We start from the raw sequence: 18,392 nt of genomic DNA, 5'->3' as shown, positions 1-18,392 counted from the left end.
AAATAAATAAATAAATAAAGGAACAATTTTCAAACTGCAGAGAGTCATTCTTACGTTAACAAATACGAGGCAAATTCTTCTCCACTGTTATTAGCTGTGTAAAGCTCTCCCCATGTTTTCTATGGTCTTCAGAATTACTTTTGTCACCCTCAACTTTTCTAATAGCTGCTGGAGACAATAGTGGCGTATTACCCACCCACCCCAGACCCCAAACTAGCAGCCAAAGGACAGCTGTTTTCCCAACTAAGATTTGACAGACTGAGCAGCATCCAGAAAAACAGCCGTGTGAATTGACTGGTGCAGTTACCCAGTCCATTTAGCAAGGATTATTGGGTTCCTCAATTCTCATAATAACCACAATTATTATAAAATAATAATTACTTCAGAATATTACTCTGTCATAAAACAATACCTTCCTAGCTCCTTAATATTCATTGGGAAGTTTTTAATGTTTGATGTTTTATTGTGTCTTTAATATTTGGTTGGGAGCCGCCCAGAGAGACGGGGTATAAATATATTATTATTATTATTATTATTATTATTATTATTATTATTATTATTAACAGGTCACTAACATCTACAAGTTCTCACTTCCCTGCAAGTTACACAAAGGTCCCCCAAAGTGTGGCTTGATTTTATTTTTTACAGAAAACATCACACCTGTAAAATTCAGGATTTCCATTTTTGTCTACTACAGTAGTCCTTCATTTTAAAAACAACTGATCCCAAAGTGAAGGACAGATGTTATGTGGTAGGAAGAGCAAATCTACTGGCTTATCATGTAGTGGGGTAGTGGGGAGAGAGGCAGAACTAACAACTAATGTGATTTTGCCTAGTCCAAGCTACATGGGCGAGTCGGATTTTCCAGTTCCTGAATTACTAGAACACTATGCACTTCTTGGCCTATCTATAAATAGGTTAGGTAGCTTTTAAGAGTAACAAAAGCAAACATGCATTACAAATGTTATTACAGGACACAGTCAGATAAAAAAGGAGAGAAACCCCAAAATACAAAATGTGAATGAAATATGGAAGGGGGATTCACTTAATTTATTCCACCATGGACTGGGTAACCTCACCACAAAGAAATTGAGGGCCTTTAATGGCTGTCATGAGCAACCGTGTGGTAGTGACCAAACAGTATTTTCCAGAGCAGTAAATTCTGCTTTTTTTAGTATACTTAGGTAAGTTATTCCTGTCTTTATAAAATTTGGGTTTGCACACAGTCAAATCAACAATCTTGCACCAAGATCATTGGGTTTGAATATACTCAACAACTGACAGTATGTGAGATAATAAAACAGTGGAAAGTGCTTGAAACAATTAATGTTTCCAGTATACTGAAGAACAACACATCACCATTGCCTCTCATAGAAAAATGGTAATAAAGTTGGTTAATAACAGTTAAAGTATAATCCACTATTAACTTAACAATGCTGTTTTGAAAAACGCTATCCCATATCCATAACAAGGGAAAAGGTGAGTCAATTCAATATTCCATAAATAACTTACGATGTCTCGGCATATAAGCCACAATGCTGCTTCCAGGAAGGCAAGGCCAGATGGAAATATAGATGAGTAAAGATAAACATACTTGGCAAACTTTGGTATTGTTAGAAATAATGACTCTACTACTTAGTCTTCCTACTGCTGTTCAGGTTGTCGGCATTAAGCCTCTAGAAATTGCAAGAAAAACATGTTTACTTACAAAAATTTCCCATTGGTCTTTGTGCCCAGAAGAACACGCTGTTCTGATTCCTCCCGAGTTATTATCCCATGGAACCAAGGCATTTTCAAATGTGCTGTCGTAGCAATCAATTTCTCTAACTGTGGTTTCTGACTAATAATTGCTTGCTCAAGGGCATGGCCCTGCACAGTAGGGGGAAATGGGGGAAAGTTGTAAGAATACAATATAAGCCGTTCCAGAAGTTGAGCTAAGTGCTGGGCATATCCAGAGTATTTTGCCTGTGTGTGTGTGTGTGTGTGTGTGTTTAGCCCAACAACATTTTAAGCTATATTAAGCAAAGCAGTTTTTTTCTGTGTATCTCATTGGTAGGCAAACTAAGGCCCGGGGGCCGGATGCGGCCCAATCACCTTTTAAATCCGGCCTGCAGACGGTCCGGGAATCAGCATGCTTTACATGAGTAGAATGTGTGCTTTTATTTAAAATGCATCTCTGGGTTATTTGTGGGGCATAGGAATTAATTTATTTTCCCCTTCCAAAATATAGTCCAGCCCCCCATAAGGTCTGAGGGACAGTGGACCGGCCCCCTGCTGAAAAAGTTTGCTGACCCCTGGACTATATCTGTTCATTAAAAACTGTACAATTAGTAGTAGAATAGGCCACAGAATAGGCACATTTTAGAAGGCAAAAATAAAATGTCAAGTAATCCAACAGATTTCATAAAAGACTGACCCATGCAAGAAAACACAGCACCCTAAAATCTACCCTGTGCTTTTGTGACAGTAAATTTGATCGCTACATGGATTTTGAAACTGGAGAACTTAAAGTAGTCTCCACCCCCCGCCCCTGAATAGTGCTGTCAAGAATGGTGTTTTTCTTTAGCTGGGGAATTTAGTGCTTGGGTGCCATTGCAAAAGTGTGAGGTTTCACTTCTTTTCTTATTCTCCTTCACACGTCTCCATACTCACCAGGTGTCAAATGCAAAACAGAAAAACACAGGAGAACTAAACTTACATGCAAGTTCCACGTCCGTTTCACATAATCCCTAATTAGATTTTCCTTCAAGTCCTCAAACTGGCTTGTTTTTGGTTCCACTCCTGGTGGTCGATGACACGGTTTCTTGAGGAGGCAAACAAGACCGTCGACTTCATCCGAGTGGTAGTTAATGAGTTCTACAGGACTCCTGTGGGACTTTCCCCCTGTAATGGCGTAAGAGCCACTCATTTCCCTCTCAATGGTGTAATGATAAACTTTACCCCCGTGAACCATGGACAAAGCAAAGCCACCCAGATAGTTGCGGCTCTGTCGCAGGAGATACAGTCCATTGCTCAGCCCGCCTTGTATCAGGTAGTCTTCAGCTTCTTCACGTGTGATGTTGCCAAAGAAAAAGCTGAGGTGAATAACAGGATTAGCACTTGCCATTTTTTCCTTTCACTTCTTAGTTCCTTATAGTGATTCTTTTGTACCTGTAAGGAAAGAAGAAATGTGACCTCAAATTAAAGTATATCACCTTGAGGGCCACACTTGGGATGCACACAACACAATGAGAGCCCCATATGTAGCCAAAAGGATGCAATGCTGAACTACAGGGAGTCCATATTTTGGTGATTCTTTTACCCTTCATTCCGTGAATTGTGTCCATGCAGATGAAGAGCCATGGTTCTGACTATTCTCTTACAAATCTGTTTGCCCATACTGCCATGAACTCAACTAGACCAGAATCATTTCCCTTTTAATAGGTGGGAGACAATGGGGGGGGGAATACAACCTTCAGATTAATTTTATTGTTTTCTTCTCTTAAGATACCTTTGGTTGTAGGTGAGACTTAATCCTGAAAACACACAAGTTAACTTGGCTAATTCAACACAGGTGGAAGTGATGCTTGGATTCTATGGGTGGCATATGGAGAAGTATTCCAATGAACAAAACATATTACCATATTGCAGATGTATGGCTGAGATGAGAGCTTGTGGCTCTCCTATGGCCATGTTCATAGTAGAGGAGATTTGAATCAGGGATTTGCTGGCTCACACGCTTACGCATTGCTCCGCCCATTTCAACACAACTGAGACTTTTTGCCTATACATTACCACTATATACTTACAGCTCAAACATACATGCTAGGTTTGCTAGGCATGCTACCACAAGTGCAACTGCCTTTTTAATCTTTCTAACTGCTGCTGAATTACAGGAAAGTCCATGTTTGCTTATCATACTGCAGTCCTGGTCTATGGTTAGACCAAAAAAACCCATCTAATAAGCTTTGTTGCTTGCATTCTTCTCTACCCACTACTCTAGGTTTTTTTTTTCTAGACTGCAATGCACTTCGATTAAGCTTTTGAAAATTATTTTCATGTCACACAGGAAGCCACAAATGCTCTGCTTCTCAGTATTTAAGTATTTGTATCTCTCTAGCCAAAGGTCTAACCTGCCTTTCTGTTTCCTTCTGTGGCTAGTGGACATTCAAAAGTTGCCTACTTTAACCAAAAGACATTTTTAATCAGTGTGCAAGAAAATGAGTGGAAGATAAGAGAGACAAGCGCAGAACTATTGATCACTGAAGCACCTTTCCCTCAGCAAAAAACAAGATATATAAACACTAACTTTTAAAAAAAATTATAAGGGAAGTAACGGAGAATGAGACGTATAAAACAAGTGCCTAGCTTCCAGTCTCTAGTGAAACTGAGAATGAAAGGTACAACGGACCCTCCCTGTTCCCAAAATCAGAACTGTTTCAATGACTGACAGATCAAGAAAGGGTCTGATAATAAAGCGTCAAACATTTTAAAATTCCCGATACAAGACTGCCTTCAGATGTCTTCTAAAAGTTGTATAGTTCTGCATCTCCTTGACATCTGCAGGGAGGGCGTTCCTCAGGGAGGGCACCACTACTGAGATGGCCCTCTGGCTGGTTCCCTCTGGCTTCACTTCTTGCAGTGAGGGAACCACCAGAAGTCCCTTGGAGCTGGATCTCAGTGTCTGGGCTGAACAACAGGGGTGGAGACACTCCTTCAGGTATACTGTGTCATTGTGTGTCAAGGCCATTTAGGACTTTAAAGATGAAGTGGCTGGTAAGTAATTTCTTTCTCTTTCTTTCTTTCTTTCTTTCTTTCTTTCTTTCTTTCTTTCTCCTTACCTGGCAGGTGAGTTGCCACTGCTACCTTGCTGCTGCTCTGTGAGCTGAAATCTCAAATACCTCTGAAGATATGATGCTGTTTCCTTTCCATGTACGGTATATTATGCAGAAAAAGAAATGGGAGCAATTTCTTTTCCTGTAGAAGGTTCCTGGAAAGGAAACTGTTCCCAACAAGCAGCATTTGAGGCTTCATTCTGGAGTGCAGGCATGGCAGTGGCAGCTAAACTTTTGGCTTTCCTCTGGCTTAATTAGGCAAAAAAAAAGGAAGGTAAATTTGTCTTTCCCTGCCTCATCCCATATGCCCAGTATTGGGTGTATGGAAAGAGGGTACCATCCCAGAAAGCCCTTGAAATACAGTACCCCTGGCCAAATGGCAATCTTCTTTTTAATTCAATAGAAAAAGTTAAATGTTTCTCCAGGAATGTTAGAGCCCCTGAGCACTCCAATGGTATCTCTTTGAATCCCAAGATGTACAAAATGATGGCATTGGTGTGTGTGTGTCACATTTTCCATACTACTTAGGTCTAGAGACAACAGAAGGATCTGCTGGGAGGCATTATCAGACTTATCAACTTATGTGTGTGGAGACTCTGCTTTCTACATGCTGATCAAAAACTAAGACTTCTCTCATTTCCAAGCCACATTTCAGTTTACCAGCCACACACTTAACCAAACTGTACAAAAGAAGAAAACCCCGCAACCCCAACCCATGATTTAGCATGACGCAAGGGAAGAAAGCTGAATAGTTATTATACATCTGCAGGTGTGTGAAAACGTAAAGCTGGTATCTCTAGGAAGTAGTACATGTAAATAAAAAAAGCACTAGAATCAGAGCTACTACAGTAATAATATGCAAAAAATGAAAAGCTCAGCTGTGTAATAAAAAAAGTTAAATGGCAATAAGATGCCCTAAAAATAGCTGTCAATCCAATGCCCTGAATGTTTATGTTCTGTATAAATAAGGGGAAAATATTTAGTATGCCAACATAGCACTTTTCCAGATGGATTTTAACTTGTAGACAAGAGGAAGAATGCAGTTTTCTAAGACAGCTTAGGTAGGAATCAAGCTAATCTTTCACACAAAACATGAACTGAATAACACTCAAGTTGATTTTTAACAACAAGTGTTGTTAATTAGGAAAAGTCAAATTATCTTCCTAATTTAGGTTCTCTCATCTCCACAAGAGAAGCAATGGGGAAATGGGGACTTGCACAACACAATTAAATAGCCGAAAAATATCCCATTGTTTTACAACTTGTAAAAAATACAAAACTTGGGCAAGATTGGCAACATGTTAGTCTGAGAACCTTTAAATATGCTAGGACGGGAAAATGCCTGAGCCCCACTATATATAAACAAAGGCTCAAATCACATGAGCCAGTGCACTGTGACTGAAAAACTTCAGGCAGGGGTACCACACCCCAGAACTTGATTCTATCATCCACTATGCACATCAGTTTACGCTGTATTGCTGCTTATACCCCAGCCTCAGTACAGAAATGCATGGCTGAAGAGTCATTATGCTTGCTTGGTCTAGCAAAGAAGATAGAGGGATCACCCTCTTGCCTGGCATCCTACAGTTCTTTGGGGGCACAGAAGCTAAGGGGACAGATGCAGAGCTACAATGAAAGAGGAATAGCAAGGAAAGCCTTTTTTCACTATATGTATGCATGTCACCTGCCACTAATTGTACAGTACATCCAAAATTTGCAGTGACCCACAGCACTAATGTACCCAAAAAGTCAGTTTGATAGCATTCACTTTATTCTTATGTTTATAAAGAAGCAAAGCAATAAATGAGAACATAAGAAGAGCATGCTGGATCAGGCCAATAGCCCATCAAGTCCAGCATCCTGGGCTGCATAAACACCATTATTATTATTATATTATTATTTATTGCATTTATATACCGCCGTATATGCAGAGGTCTCAGAACAAAGTCAAAATATAAAACCACAAAATATATAATCAAAATAAGATCAACAACCCAATACCCCCCCAAATAACCACATTTAAAAAGAGCACAGGGTGTCAATCAAATCAACCAAAAGCCTGGTTAAAAAAGAACGTTTTTTCCTGGTGCCTAAAGGTTTATAATGAAGGCACCAGGTAAACTTTGTGTGTGTGTGTGTGTGTGTGTGTGTGTGTGTGTGTGTGTGTGTCATTGAAAGCACATTTACTGTAAACCCAGGACTCTGCTCCTGCACAAGAATCCTGCAAATTGTAGTGCTAGTAATAGTTGCTCTGAAAGGAGGTAACGTCAGATCCTGGGAGTCTTGGAAGAAGTTACGTGGTTCAAATGTATGGTTTGCATGCAACCCTGTTCTCACATTGGCCAGCAAAAATGTCCAACAGCAGGAGCTGAGAACAGTATTCTTCCCCAGCTGCTATTCCCAGCCACTGGAATTCAGAAGCATACTGTCTCCAGCAGTGGAGGTATAACAAAGGGACTGGCTCGTATCCATTGAATTTGTCTAATCTTTTAAAATCCATCCAAGTGGATGACCATCACAACCTCTATTGGGAGTGAATTCCATGGTTTAACTACTTACTACTGCCTATTCCGAACATTCCAACATTCAGCCTTACTGAATGTCTTGAAATTAATTTTTCAAAAGGTAAAAACTTTTCTATCCAATTTCTCCATACCATGCTTAATTCTACACACATCTATTGTGTGTTTGCTCTTACTTGCTGTTTCTCTAAACAAAAAGCCCCAATTGTAACCTGTCTTCATAACGGAATTGCTCTGTCCCTGTGATCTTTTTGGTTGGCTCCCCTTCTCTGAACCTTTCCCAGCTCTACAATGTCCTTTCTGAGTGAGGTGGCCAGAACTGTACATTGTATTCCAATTCAGGTTGCACCATGGATGTGTAACATTAGTTCAGTGATGTTGGGCTGGAAAAGGTCACTACAAAGGAAGGACATATGCTCACTAGCAACACTCAGAAAATTATCCTCTTAGAGGTAGCTATGCAAAGACACTTCTCACCCTGTCCAGATTACAGGTCGATAAATTTACATAAAAGTTAATGATAGATCTAGAAGCCACTGAACTTTTTACCAAATGTTTGAGCTGAAGTTCATAGGCAGGAATTAGGCAAATTCAGTACCATACATATCAGAACAAAGTACAGATTGTGAGAAAAGATGCCTTTAAAACAGGAAGAACTGAAACCTGTTTTTGTCTTCCCTTTTTTCACTTTACCTCCCATTAATCACAGGCAGAATGACCAGTGGTGAGGGCGGTGGTCCAAAACAACTGGAGGACATCAAATTTGGGGAGGCTGTGCTGTAGAAGAGTTGGAGAAGGCCTTCTGGTCACATATTCCAATCATCTGCTCAGCGTAGAGAATCCAGAGCTTAGACATCTCCAAAAGATGGACGTCTAGTCTCTGCTTTAAGACCTCTAGCAAGGGAGAGCCCATCATCCCTCCAGCTAATTGATTCCATTACTGTACTGAACTATTACTTCTGTGAATACGCCTCTCCCAACATTCAGGCACAACTCTAACCCTCTCGTAACTTAAGCCCATTCGATTTAGTCATGCCCTTTGTCTTCTTCTGTGTCACTGAGACCCAAAACTATTTGAAAAAGTTCTATCTTGCTCATGCTTCACCTGCTTAGTCTTAGTCTGGGCTAAACATGCCCAACTTCTTCACTCTTTCCTCCTAGGATTTGTTTTACATACCACTCATTCTTGCCCTCCTCTACACCGGTTCTGCTTTGTCTATATTCTTAAAACTGCAGTGCACTCATTTTTGTAAGTCACTCTAAGATTCATTTTTCTGAGGGGAAGAGACTAATAAATATAACAGTAACAGTAACAACAGCAACAACTTGATACAACACGTGAAGCTGACTATGCTCAATGCAAACAAAAAGTTATATTCAAGCCTTTATTGGCTTTAGTCTGCCTATGCTAATTATACTCTGGTCTTACAAGAATCATACTCTGTCAGTTTTTGAGAAACGCTTCCTGTGCTTCTCTGAAAATGTGTCCCCATGACCATACACATTTTTTGCTCAAAGTGCTTCGCACAAGTCTAATACAATCACCATAACTCATAATAAAAATTAGATCTACAACATAAACACTAAGAATTTGACAATTAACTGCTAATTTAAAATATATCAAAAATTGAAGCGAACACTTCACGTAGAATGTCCCAGCTCTCCAGGTGGGATTTAGAATGCCCCCTGCCTGAAACCCTGAAGAGCTTCTGCCAGTCTACTCTGAAAATACTGAGCCAGGTGGACTGATGGTTTGACTCAGTATAAGGCAGCTCCCTATATTCCTACAAATATTCCTACAAAGCTTACCAACAGTTCCAATTAACAGTATACAATACCTTCACATCCCAAAGTAGCCGCAAAGTTAGTGACATTAGTGCCTAGCACCCGCCATAACTTTTATATCTTGACCCAGAAAGCCCCCTCGGAGTTTTTCTTGCAGCAACTTCCTTGTGAAAACTGCAGAGCAGGACAAGGCAGGTGGAGTGGCAAACCCAGAGTTAACTGTTGTGGTTAAACAAACTTAGGCTGAGTTTTACCACACATTAAAAAACTTTTAAAAAATCCTTATTACCTGATGAATAGCCTTTGGACTATAATGTAACTTAAATAGAAAACTATCTTTAGAAAGGTTTTTCCTCCAAAAGCATTTTATTTTAAAAATCCAATTTAAATAAAAAAAATCTGATTTAAATAAAAAAATCTGATTTTATATATAACTGATTTTATAGTATATCATTGATTTTTATCCACCCTGATATGCAGCATCGGCAGAGGTGTACCTAGGCTCCCTTGCACCCTTGGCAAGGAGATGTATCAGCGCCCGCCCACCCATCTCCAGAAAAAAACATGATGTAATTCCATAGCTGCCAAGTTTTCCCTTTTCTCGCGAGGAAGCCTATTCAGCATAATGGAATTTCCCTTAAAAAAAGGGATAACTTGGCAGCTATGTGTAATTCAATCATCACAAATGACTTTTGAACTGGGCATTTAACAGCATTCTACTCAAAAGTAAATCCAACCAAGTTCAGTGGGGCTTACTCCTATAAAAGTAGGAAAATAGGACCACAGCCTAAATCTGGCAAGTCAGACGCAGGAACTTCTGACATCACCTCGCTTGACTTTTCGTTACTTCGGTCAAGGAGCCAGCAGAAAAGGCAATAACTTGGAGGTTGCGCCCCAGTGCATCCTTTACTCATAAGTAAGCCCTGCTTAAGTCAATGGCCCTTGCTCTCTGGGGTAAACTTGCAGTGGCGCACATGCTGGAAATTGGTCAAGCCAGGAAAGAAACCAGGAAAAAGCCACTTGGCTATCGTAAATTAAGAGCCTTGCCTGATGTTTCTCAGTCACAACATCAGCTGAAAGGCTGCTCTAGGGGAAAGCAGGGGCATCAGAGGGTGGGGAGAAGCCCTCACAGGGACAGGTAAGGGGACTCTGCAGCTGCTGAGACAGCCCACACTGGCACCCAGATTCCTCAGATGAAGTTCCAAGAGAGGCACAATTTTTGCGCCTTCCTCCTGGCCGGCACTCTTGGTGAAGACCAACCTTACTAACCCCTAAGTAACATACTACTCTGAGCATTGCAAAACCAAACTTTGGCCTTGTTCAGAACTTGGATGAATGCATGAGGCTCAAAGTAAGATTGTGTGTGCTCGGCCTTCACATGTTCAGTATAAGGTTTGAAACAGCCCCATGCTCTTTTCGTGCAGTAAGGAAACCTGTGTGCACAGCACAGGCATGTTTTACATGCACAGGTGCTCTTTTTAATCCTGTGCAATGAATGTATGGTCAAGCATACACGATCCCACTTCCACATCCTTGTGGCACTCATTGGCACTCACTTCAAGATCTGTTGTATTTAAATTCTTTTTTACTTTTTTACTGTAAGCTGCCCAGGGAATTGTAAATACCTAAACAAAATGTCCTCCACTCAGTGAAGTGGCTTTAATTCTCAGATTTCCTCTGCTGCCATATAATCTCTTCAGCTGCTAGCACAGTTCATTGAACTTATTCTTTACAGTGTTTTGACAGGATCCATACACTAGGAATGCAATAGGATGTGGGGCAATTATAGGAAAATCTGGCAAAAGTTTAGCAGAACTATTAATACTATTCCATGCAACCCCAATCTCTGAGCAGCAAGAGACTCCAGGGGTTCCAATGTTTACTCACTGTTTCATTTCCTAGGAATGAAGGTCAACTGAGCCTGTGGTGTCTTTAGGCTATATGGTTTTATTTCACATATACTGTACACAACTTGAACATAGGATGGAGGGGATCAAAGAATTAACACTCCAACATATCTTGCTTCTCCATTAGGTGCTCAGGGAAGCCCCAAGTAACACAAACACTACTCTGGAGATAGTTCTTCTAGTTTACAAGGTAATGTGGCTTGCAACTACATGAGTAGGGTTACTCCCCTTTGTCTCTATGGCAGCAGGGCAACCTTGTCTGCCCAGTTCAGTGGCCTCTTCTACTAGCTTCTAAACCTTACATACACAGGATCATAGGACTGGAAAGGCCCCATGGGTATCATCCAGACTGACCCTACAACCTATAACACTATGTTTAATTTTGTACCAAAACTGGGCCACCAAGACAGCAGTAGCAGAACAACTTCATCAAGTTTCCTTGCATCTTAATACATTTCCAACAGACACCATTTTTATAATGTTCATTGGACACCAGTGTGCTCTGAATGTCATTGCCAGTTGAATCAATATTGGAATGGTTTGGAACAGGAAAATCTTTTTTTGTAAAATGTTCATTTTAACTACTGAAATCCTGCCCCACAGGGAGAGGTGAAGTTTGTTCCAAATTTCCATGTTTTTTAAATCTCATTCCAAGTTTCTGTGTAATTGTCCTGATACAAATCAATACATTTTGTCGATATCCAAATTCCCAAGTATTTTACTTTGTTTTTAATCTCCAAACCCGTAATTTTTTTGTAAATCCTTTATCTCCTCAGATCTCATGTTTTTAACTGATAGGTTAGTTTTTTAAAAATATATATTTTAAATCCTGCCAATCTTCCAAATTTGTTAATTGTTTCTATAGCTGCTGGAATACTTTGTTGGGGGTTTTCAGTTGATACTATCAGGTCATCCGCAAATAATAATAATAATAATAATAAAAATAAAATTATTTATACCCTGCCCATCTGGCTGGGTTTCCCTAGCCACTCTGGGCGGCTTCCAACTGAATATTAAAAACAGTACAGCATCATACATTAAAACTCCGATTTTATATGATTTTACTCCTATCTTGACTCCCTTTATTTCTTCATTTTTTCTAACAGTTTGTAATAATGTTTCCAATACCAATAGTGTATAAATAAAAGGGGTGAAAGGGGACATCCTTGATTTGTGCCTTTTGCTATTTCAATATTTTTGGTAATATTCCCATTTATTATCAGGCTTGCCTTCTGTTTCTTCCCATTTATTATCATGCTTGCCTTCTGTTTCTCCTAGTTTCATTAATTTGTTTTTTCATAAAGCACCAGGAGATGTTGTCGAACGCTTTCTCTGCATCAATTAGCTTTAATGCTACCTGTTTATCATTTTTAAATTCTAGATATTCCAATATGTCAACAATATTCCTGGTATTGTTCTGAATCTGTCTCCCTGGTAGGAAGCCTGATTGATTTGGGTGGATAATACCACCCGAGACCACATAACACCGGTCTTGAAAGACCTACATTGGCTCCCAGTACGTTTCCGAGCACAATTCAAAGTGTTGGTGCTGACCTTTAAAGCCCTAAACGGCCTCGGTCCAGTATACCTGAAGGAGTGTCTCCACCTCCAGTGCCGAGGGCCTTCTGGTGGTTCCCTCACTGCGAGAAGCCAAGTTACAGGGAACCAGGCAGAGGGACTTCTCGCTAGTGGCACCCGCCCTGTGGAACAATCTCCCATCAGATGTCAAAGAGAAAAACAACTTACCAGACTTTTAGAGGACATCTGAAGGCAGCCCTGTTTAGGGAAGCTTTTAATCTTTAAGAAATTAGTGTATTCTAGTATTTCTGTTGGAAGCCGCGCAGAGTGGCTGCGGAAACCCAGCCAGATGGGCGGGGTAAAAATAATAAATTATTATATTATATTATTATTATATTAATATTATTATTATTTCTTTTAGGATTTCTTCAATCTATTTGCTAGTATTGTAGCAAAAATTTATAATCACTATTTCATAGCAATATCGGTCTATAGTTTGCTACTAGTTCTAAATTACCTCCCTGTTTTGGTAATAGCATAGGCTTCGGTCCAGGAATCTGGTATTTTCCCCTCATTTAAGATATCATTCATTATAATACTGTTTAAACATATTCACCATCATTCAACAAGAAAGATCTACACGCAGAAACAGATTTCTGCACGCTGATTTCTATCTTTTCGGATTGGAAATCATAAACAGGATAATGCACATATGCACTGTACTGTTCAGGCAACACTTAATTGCTAGATGTCTCTCTTGATGCAAACTAGGATATACAACCCCATCTGGGACGTCTAGCTACATTCTATCTTTTATTTGTTTGTTTGACATTTTTATACCACTTGTTTGCATTTCTTGGCACTGTACATAAAAACAATCTACAGAAAACAAATGCAGGACAAACGCAGGATAATAAAACATTAAAACTTTATCATAAAACCTGGTCTGCTGGAAGAAAATAGACTTAGTCATGCACCTGAAGCTAGAAGGAGTGTGCCTGTCTAATTTCAGCTGGGAGGGAGTTCCACAGGCTTGGACACAGCATACTGAATGCACATTTAGTAGTTATGAGCTGTGCCTCTGAATTCCTGCATAGATCTTGGTAATTGGGCTAGGCTAGGATATAAAATATCAGGCAGTCCTTAAGATCTCCTGGACTCATATTGTGGAGGGCCTTGTAAATTAATACGAGAACTGTGAATCAGGCTACCAGTAATCCATGAGCAGCTAGTGCAAGCTTTTAAGCACCGCAGCTGTGTGCTGGCCATAGTCTGTCCCCGCCAGCTGCTGCATTTTGCACCAGTTGTAGCTTCTGTACTGCGTGCAAGGGTAACCCTGTATAGAGCACATTGAAACCATTAAGTCTTAAGGTTTACTTAGATATTTTATTATTGTATTTATAAAAAAGCAGCCCAGTAACATTGTTCTATGGGTGGTTTACATGATAGTATTAAAAACACTATCTTAAACACCCCAGCTTCCAGAATAAAAGCTGCCAGCAAAGAGAGAGAAAAACCCAATATTTCAGAACACTAAACATAGTTTGTGAAAAAGGACTGGCAGACCAAACCTAACACCCAGATGACCTTGCAGAAAATACTGTGGCCCTCCTGAGGGAGCACGTTCTCACTGGTACCAGCTGTTTCACTTCATGGGTCCTCTGAAGGGGATCTTTAGGTTTGGATAAGTATAAATGGGAGTAGGAGATCTTTCAGGTATCCTGGTCCCAGCCTGTTAAGCTCTTTAACTGTTAAAACCAAGACAATGAATTGGGCCCAGAAAGACTGGGAGCTTGTTTAGCTGTTTAAACACTGGTGCGATATGTTGAAATTGCCCGCTCCCAGTTAACAATTTTGCAGCACTGATTTGAACCTACTGGACCAAAACAGTCCCATATTTTAGTTGCATTAGACTAAATAATTGTAGGTCACTTTGGGTTTACATTTTGTTTTTTTTTTAAAGTGACTATTATGTCCAATAAATAAAAACATACAGAAATAAGTGCATGGCTGAATTAGATTGTTTATTTCTTCACACAAGAAGCACAAAGGAGCAAAAATAAAAATAAAAATGTCAGCCCTGAAAATATTTCCCTGTTTATCACACTGACTGCATGCAGCAGAAGTTGAAAATTTCATAATGGAGTGTGGCTAACCCAAATGCACCTTCTAAAAATGATGCGTGTGATGTTTCACTTCTAGCAAACTTCTGCCCCAGTAGCGAAACCTGAATTCTGTTTTGCATTCAACAATATTAACCAAATTAAGGTCTGCACAAGAGTGTTACAAAAGACAGGCTTGGGTCCCTCCCCCATGTCCAGCTCCCCTTCCACCCCCCCCCCAACTTTATCATGCTGTTATTAAAATAAAAAATATTCATGCTTCTTTCAATATGAATATGTTATTGTTGAGACTGAAACCAAATGAAGCAATTATGAAATCCTTCCAAGCATTTAGTGTGTTTTTTTGCTCGGATTCTGCTATAGGGAACTACAAGGAGGAACAACCAAAAAAGGAATGACCACAGACTTGTACAGAGAAAAAAGAATGGCTGCAAGGTTTTTTTTGCCTTTTTTGTATCATGTGCCCTTATTCCTTTAGACAGAAAGCTACACCAAGAACCCTTTTTTGGTATTTAAGAAATTTTCATCCATTCCCATCAACCCCATGGAAATGTAAGGTTAAGATTTATTCCTCATTTAAAACAGCAGTCCTACAGCATAAGGACACACAGTATTTGGGCAACAGACTAATGGATCACCTTCAAAACATGGTCTGAAGTGCATTTACTGGTAAGGAGAGCAGCCTTCACGGTCCAATTCAGGACTTCATGTTTACCCAGAAAGAAGTCCCAGGGACTTCTCTGTTTCCAAGTAAGAGAAAAGAGCACATAGTGTCAGGGGCTGCAGGATCCCCCTCACTGGTCCCCATCCTTCACAGACCACCCCCCCATTCCAGCAGGACTCCTGAGCCTTCCTCTTCTGATGCATCCAAAAGGGCATAGGAGCCAACTCTTAGCAGCCAAAGTCCCTTCCCGCTCCCCATAAAATATTTGGGGCAGTGCCGGATAAAACCCCATGGAGGCCCCTAGGCTGTCAAAATCTCGGGGCCCCCCTCACAAATTATCTTCTAATATTTGGTTGTAATTTTCTTTCAAGATCAAATCAGTATTATTTGACTCCATTGTCCCTAAAAGGCCGGTGCCTACTCTAACTATTCGGTTATCTGGCACTGATTTGAAGGGGTTGGGTCCATGAGCATAGCCAGGATTTATTTTAGGGGGGGTCAGGCTTATGGTTGGGGGGGGGGTCAGAACTGAGCTATCTGTGATGCAACTGGTCAGTTAGTTAAGTGCTTTTTTATTTATTTATTTACTTTACTTTATTTATTTTTTATTTACTTTATTTAGGGGGGCAGCTGTCCCCCATGCCCAATTCCATGGCTGGGTCGCCCCCAAAGTTGATGAGCATTGCCATTCAAAGAGGTGTGTCCTGTGATCGATTCTGTGGGGTGTGGTGGGGGCTTACCTGCCCCCTGCCAGTCTTTTATTCAGCTTGGCACCCCTGCGAAGAGGTTAATGTTTTCTAACATATGGGGAGCGGGGAGCACTGTGGTCTAAGCCAATGAGCCACTTTGTTTGTTTATTTATTTATTGAATTTATATACCGCCCTATACCTGGAGGTCTCAGGGCAGTTCACGGAACAAAAGAAAAATATAAAACCACAATACAAATAATCAAAATAACAACCCAATAACATCGCTTCCCAAAAAGAAAGAAACACATTCTAAAAGGGCATAGGATGTCAATCAAATCAACCAAAGGCCTGGTTAAAAAGGAACAATTTTGCCTGGCGCCTAAAGGTGTACGTATAATGAAGGCTCCAGGAGAACTTCCCTGGGGAGAGCATTCCACAGATGGGGACCCACTGCAGAGAAGGCCCTGTTCTCATGTTGCCACCCTCCAAATCTCTCAAGGAGGGGGCACACAAAGGAGTGCCTCAGAAGATGACCTCAGGGTCCAGGTAGGTTCATATGGAAAGAGGCGACCCTTGAGGTATTGCGGTCCTTAGCCATTTAAGGCTTTATAGGTCAAAACAAGCACTTTGAATCGGGCCCGGAAACTAATTGGGAGCCAATGCAGTCGGACCAGGATAAGTGTAATATGCTCAAACCGTCTTGCTCCGGGGAGCAACCTGGCAACTGAATTCAGCAATAGTCGAAGTTTCCGAACTGTCTTCAGAGGCAGCCCTTTGCAGTAATCTGACCTTGAGGTTACCAGAGCACAGTCAACAGTAGTTAGGCTATCCCTGTCCAGATAGGGGCTACCGATCAGAAGGTTGGCGGTTCGATTCCCCACGACAGGGTGAGCTCCCGTTGCTCTGTCCCAGCTCCTGCCAACCTAGCAGTTTGAAAGCACGCCAGTGCAAGTAGATAAACAGGTACCGCTGCGGCGGGAAGGTAAAACGTGTTTCCGTGCGCTCTGGTTTCCATCACGGTGTCCCGTTGCACCAGAAGTGGTTTAGTCATGCTGTCCACATGACCCGGAAAGCTGTCTGTGGACAAATGCCGCTGAAGCGAGATGACCACTGCAACCCCATAATTGCCTTTGACTGGACTTAACCATCCAGGGGTCCTTTACCTTTTTTTCACCCTGGTCCAATGTAATGCAGGGGTGCCAAATCACTCTGTCATTCATGCATGCACTGCCCCTTGTGGCTTCCTTCCTGGCCTGATTAATGTCTGCTGGGTATGGACTCTTGTGTCCAATGGTCCTTTAAGTTTTTACCAGTACGCTTCCGAACACAATTCAAAGTGTTGGTGCTGACCTTTAAAGCCCTAAACAGCCTTGGCCCAGTATACCTGAAGGAGTGTCTCCACCCCCAACCTTCAGCCCGGACACTGAGGTCCAGCTCCAAGGGCCTTCTGGCGGTTCCCTTGCTGTGAGAAGCAAAGCTACAGGGAACCAGGCAGAGGGCCTTTTTGGTGGTGGCGCCCGTCCTGTGGAACGCCCTCCCATCAGATGTCAAGGAAACAAACAACTATCTGATTTTTAGAAGGCATCTGAAGGCAGCCCTGCTTAAGGAAGTTTTTAATGTTCGATGTTTTATTGTGTTTTTAATACAGTATTCTGTTGGGAGCTGAATGGCTGGGGAAACCCAGCCAGATGGGCAGGGTATAAATAAATAAATAAATTATTATTATTATTATTACTTTTACTTATGGCGGCGGGGGAAGCTACTGAAGGTAATGGGGCCCTTTGTATGTCTAGCTGTCCTTTGCCAACAACAAACTGCCGCTGTTTTTGGTGTTTAATATATGCTATATGGTAATTTATGGACCTCATAGGTACCTAAAGCCATTTGCACATGTAGAATGGAGGCACCCTATATCTAGAAATGAGCAAACCAGTGATGTTTTAGGCTAGCAGGCGGGGCCCATGACTTCCATCATAGGAGCCTAAACAACACAAAACACTGTACGGTAGGTGTTTTTTATCTTATATTTTGGAAATGTACATCCAGGTGTTTTTTTATTTAGTTTTTTTTGGGGGGGTCCCCCAAGAGAGTGGGGCCCTAACTTGCTATAACTTGTTTCGCTTATACGTAAATCCGGCACTGCCCTCAGGCCCCAAGCCCCTTGGTTCCGATACCCTCCCCCCGTCCCTCCTTCGACTGAGGGAGAAGCAGCGTCCCTTACCTGAGGGGAATGGGCGGGAAAACTGACGTGACGTCTCTTTCTCCTCAGGAGACGCGGCCTTCCCAGGCCGGGGGGGGGGGGAGGAAAGAAGAGACCGGGCGCTTGGAGACCGGCCGCCGGCCACCTGCCTGGGCGAGGCTCGATCCCG

At 41.3% G+C, this 18,392-nt stretch overlaps 1 protein-coding gene across 2 annotated transcripts in view; it reads right to left on the bottom strand.

Moving 5' to 3' along the window:
• The window catches only part of SYK (spleen associated tyrosine kinase), a 34,696-nt gene extending 16,308 nt beyond the window's left edge, over positions 1 to 18,388 (bottom strand). For both annotated transcript variants that reach the window (XM_035099928.3, XM_035099929.3), the window contains exons 1-3: positions 18,245 to 18,388; positions 2,699 to 3,150; positions 1,709 to 1,869 (exon numbers count right to left, since the gene is read on the bottom strand). In XM_035099928.3, the coding sequence (XP_034955819.2) occupies positions 1,709 to 1,869; positions 2,699 to 3,106 (569 nt within the window). In that variant the 5' untranslated portion in view covers positions 3,107 to 3,150; positions 18,245 to 18,388. The remainder of the gene's footprint in view (positions 1 to 1,708; positions 1,870 to 2,698; positions 3,151 to 18,244) is intronic.
• Between the last annotated feature and the right edge of the window lie 4 nt (positions 18,389 to 18,392).

Source organism: Zootoca vivipara, chromosome 10, assembly GCF_965207765.1.
Source record: "Zootoca vivipara chromosome 10, rZooViv2.hap1.1, whole genome shotgun sequence".
Classification (NCBI taxonomy): Eukaryota; Metazoa; Chordata; class Lepidosauria; order Squamata; family Lacertidae; genus Zootoca; species Zootoca vivipara.
The sequence above is the reverse complement of the archived record's forward strand: the minus strand, read 5'-3'. Positions and strand labels throughout refer to the sequence as shown.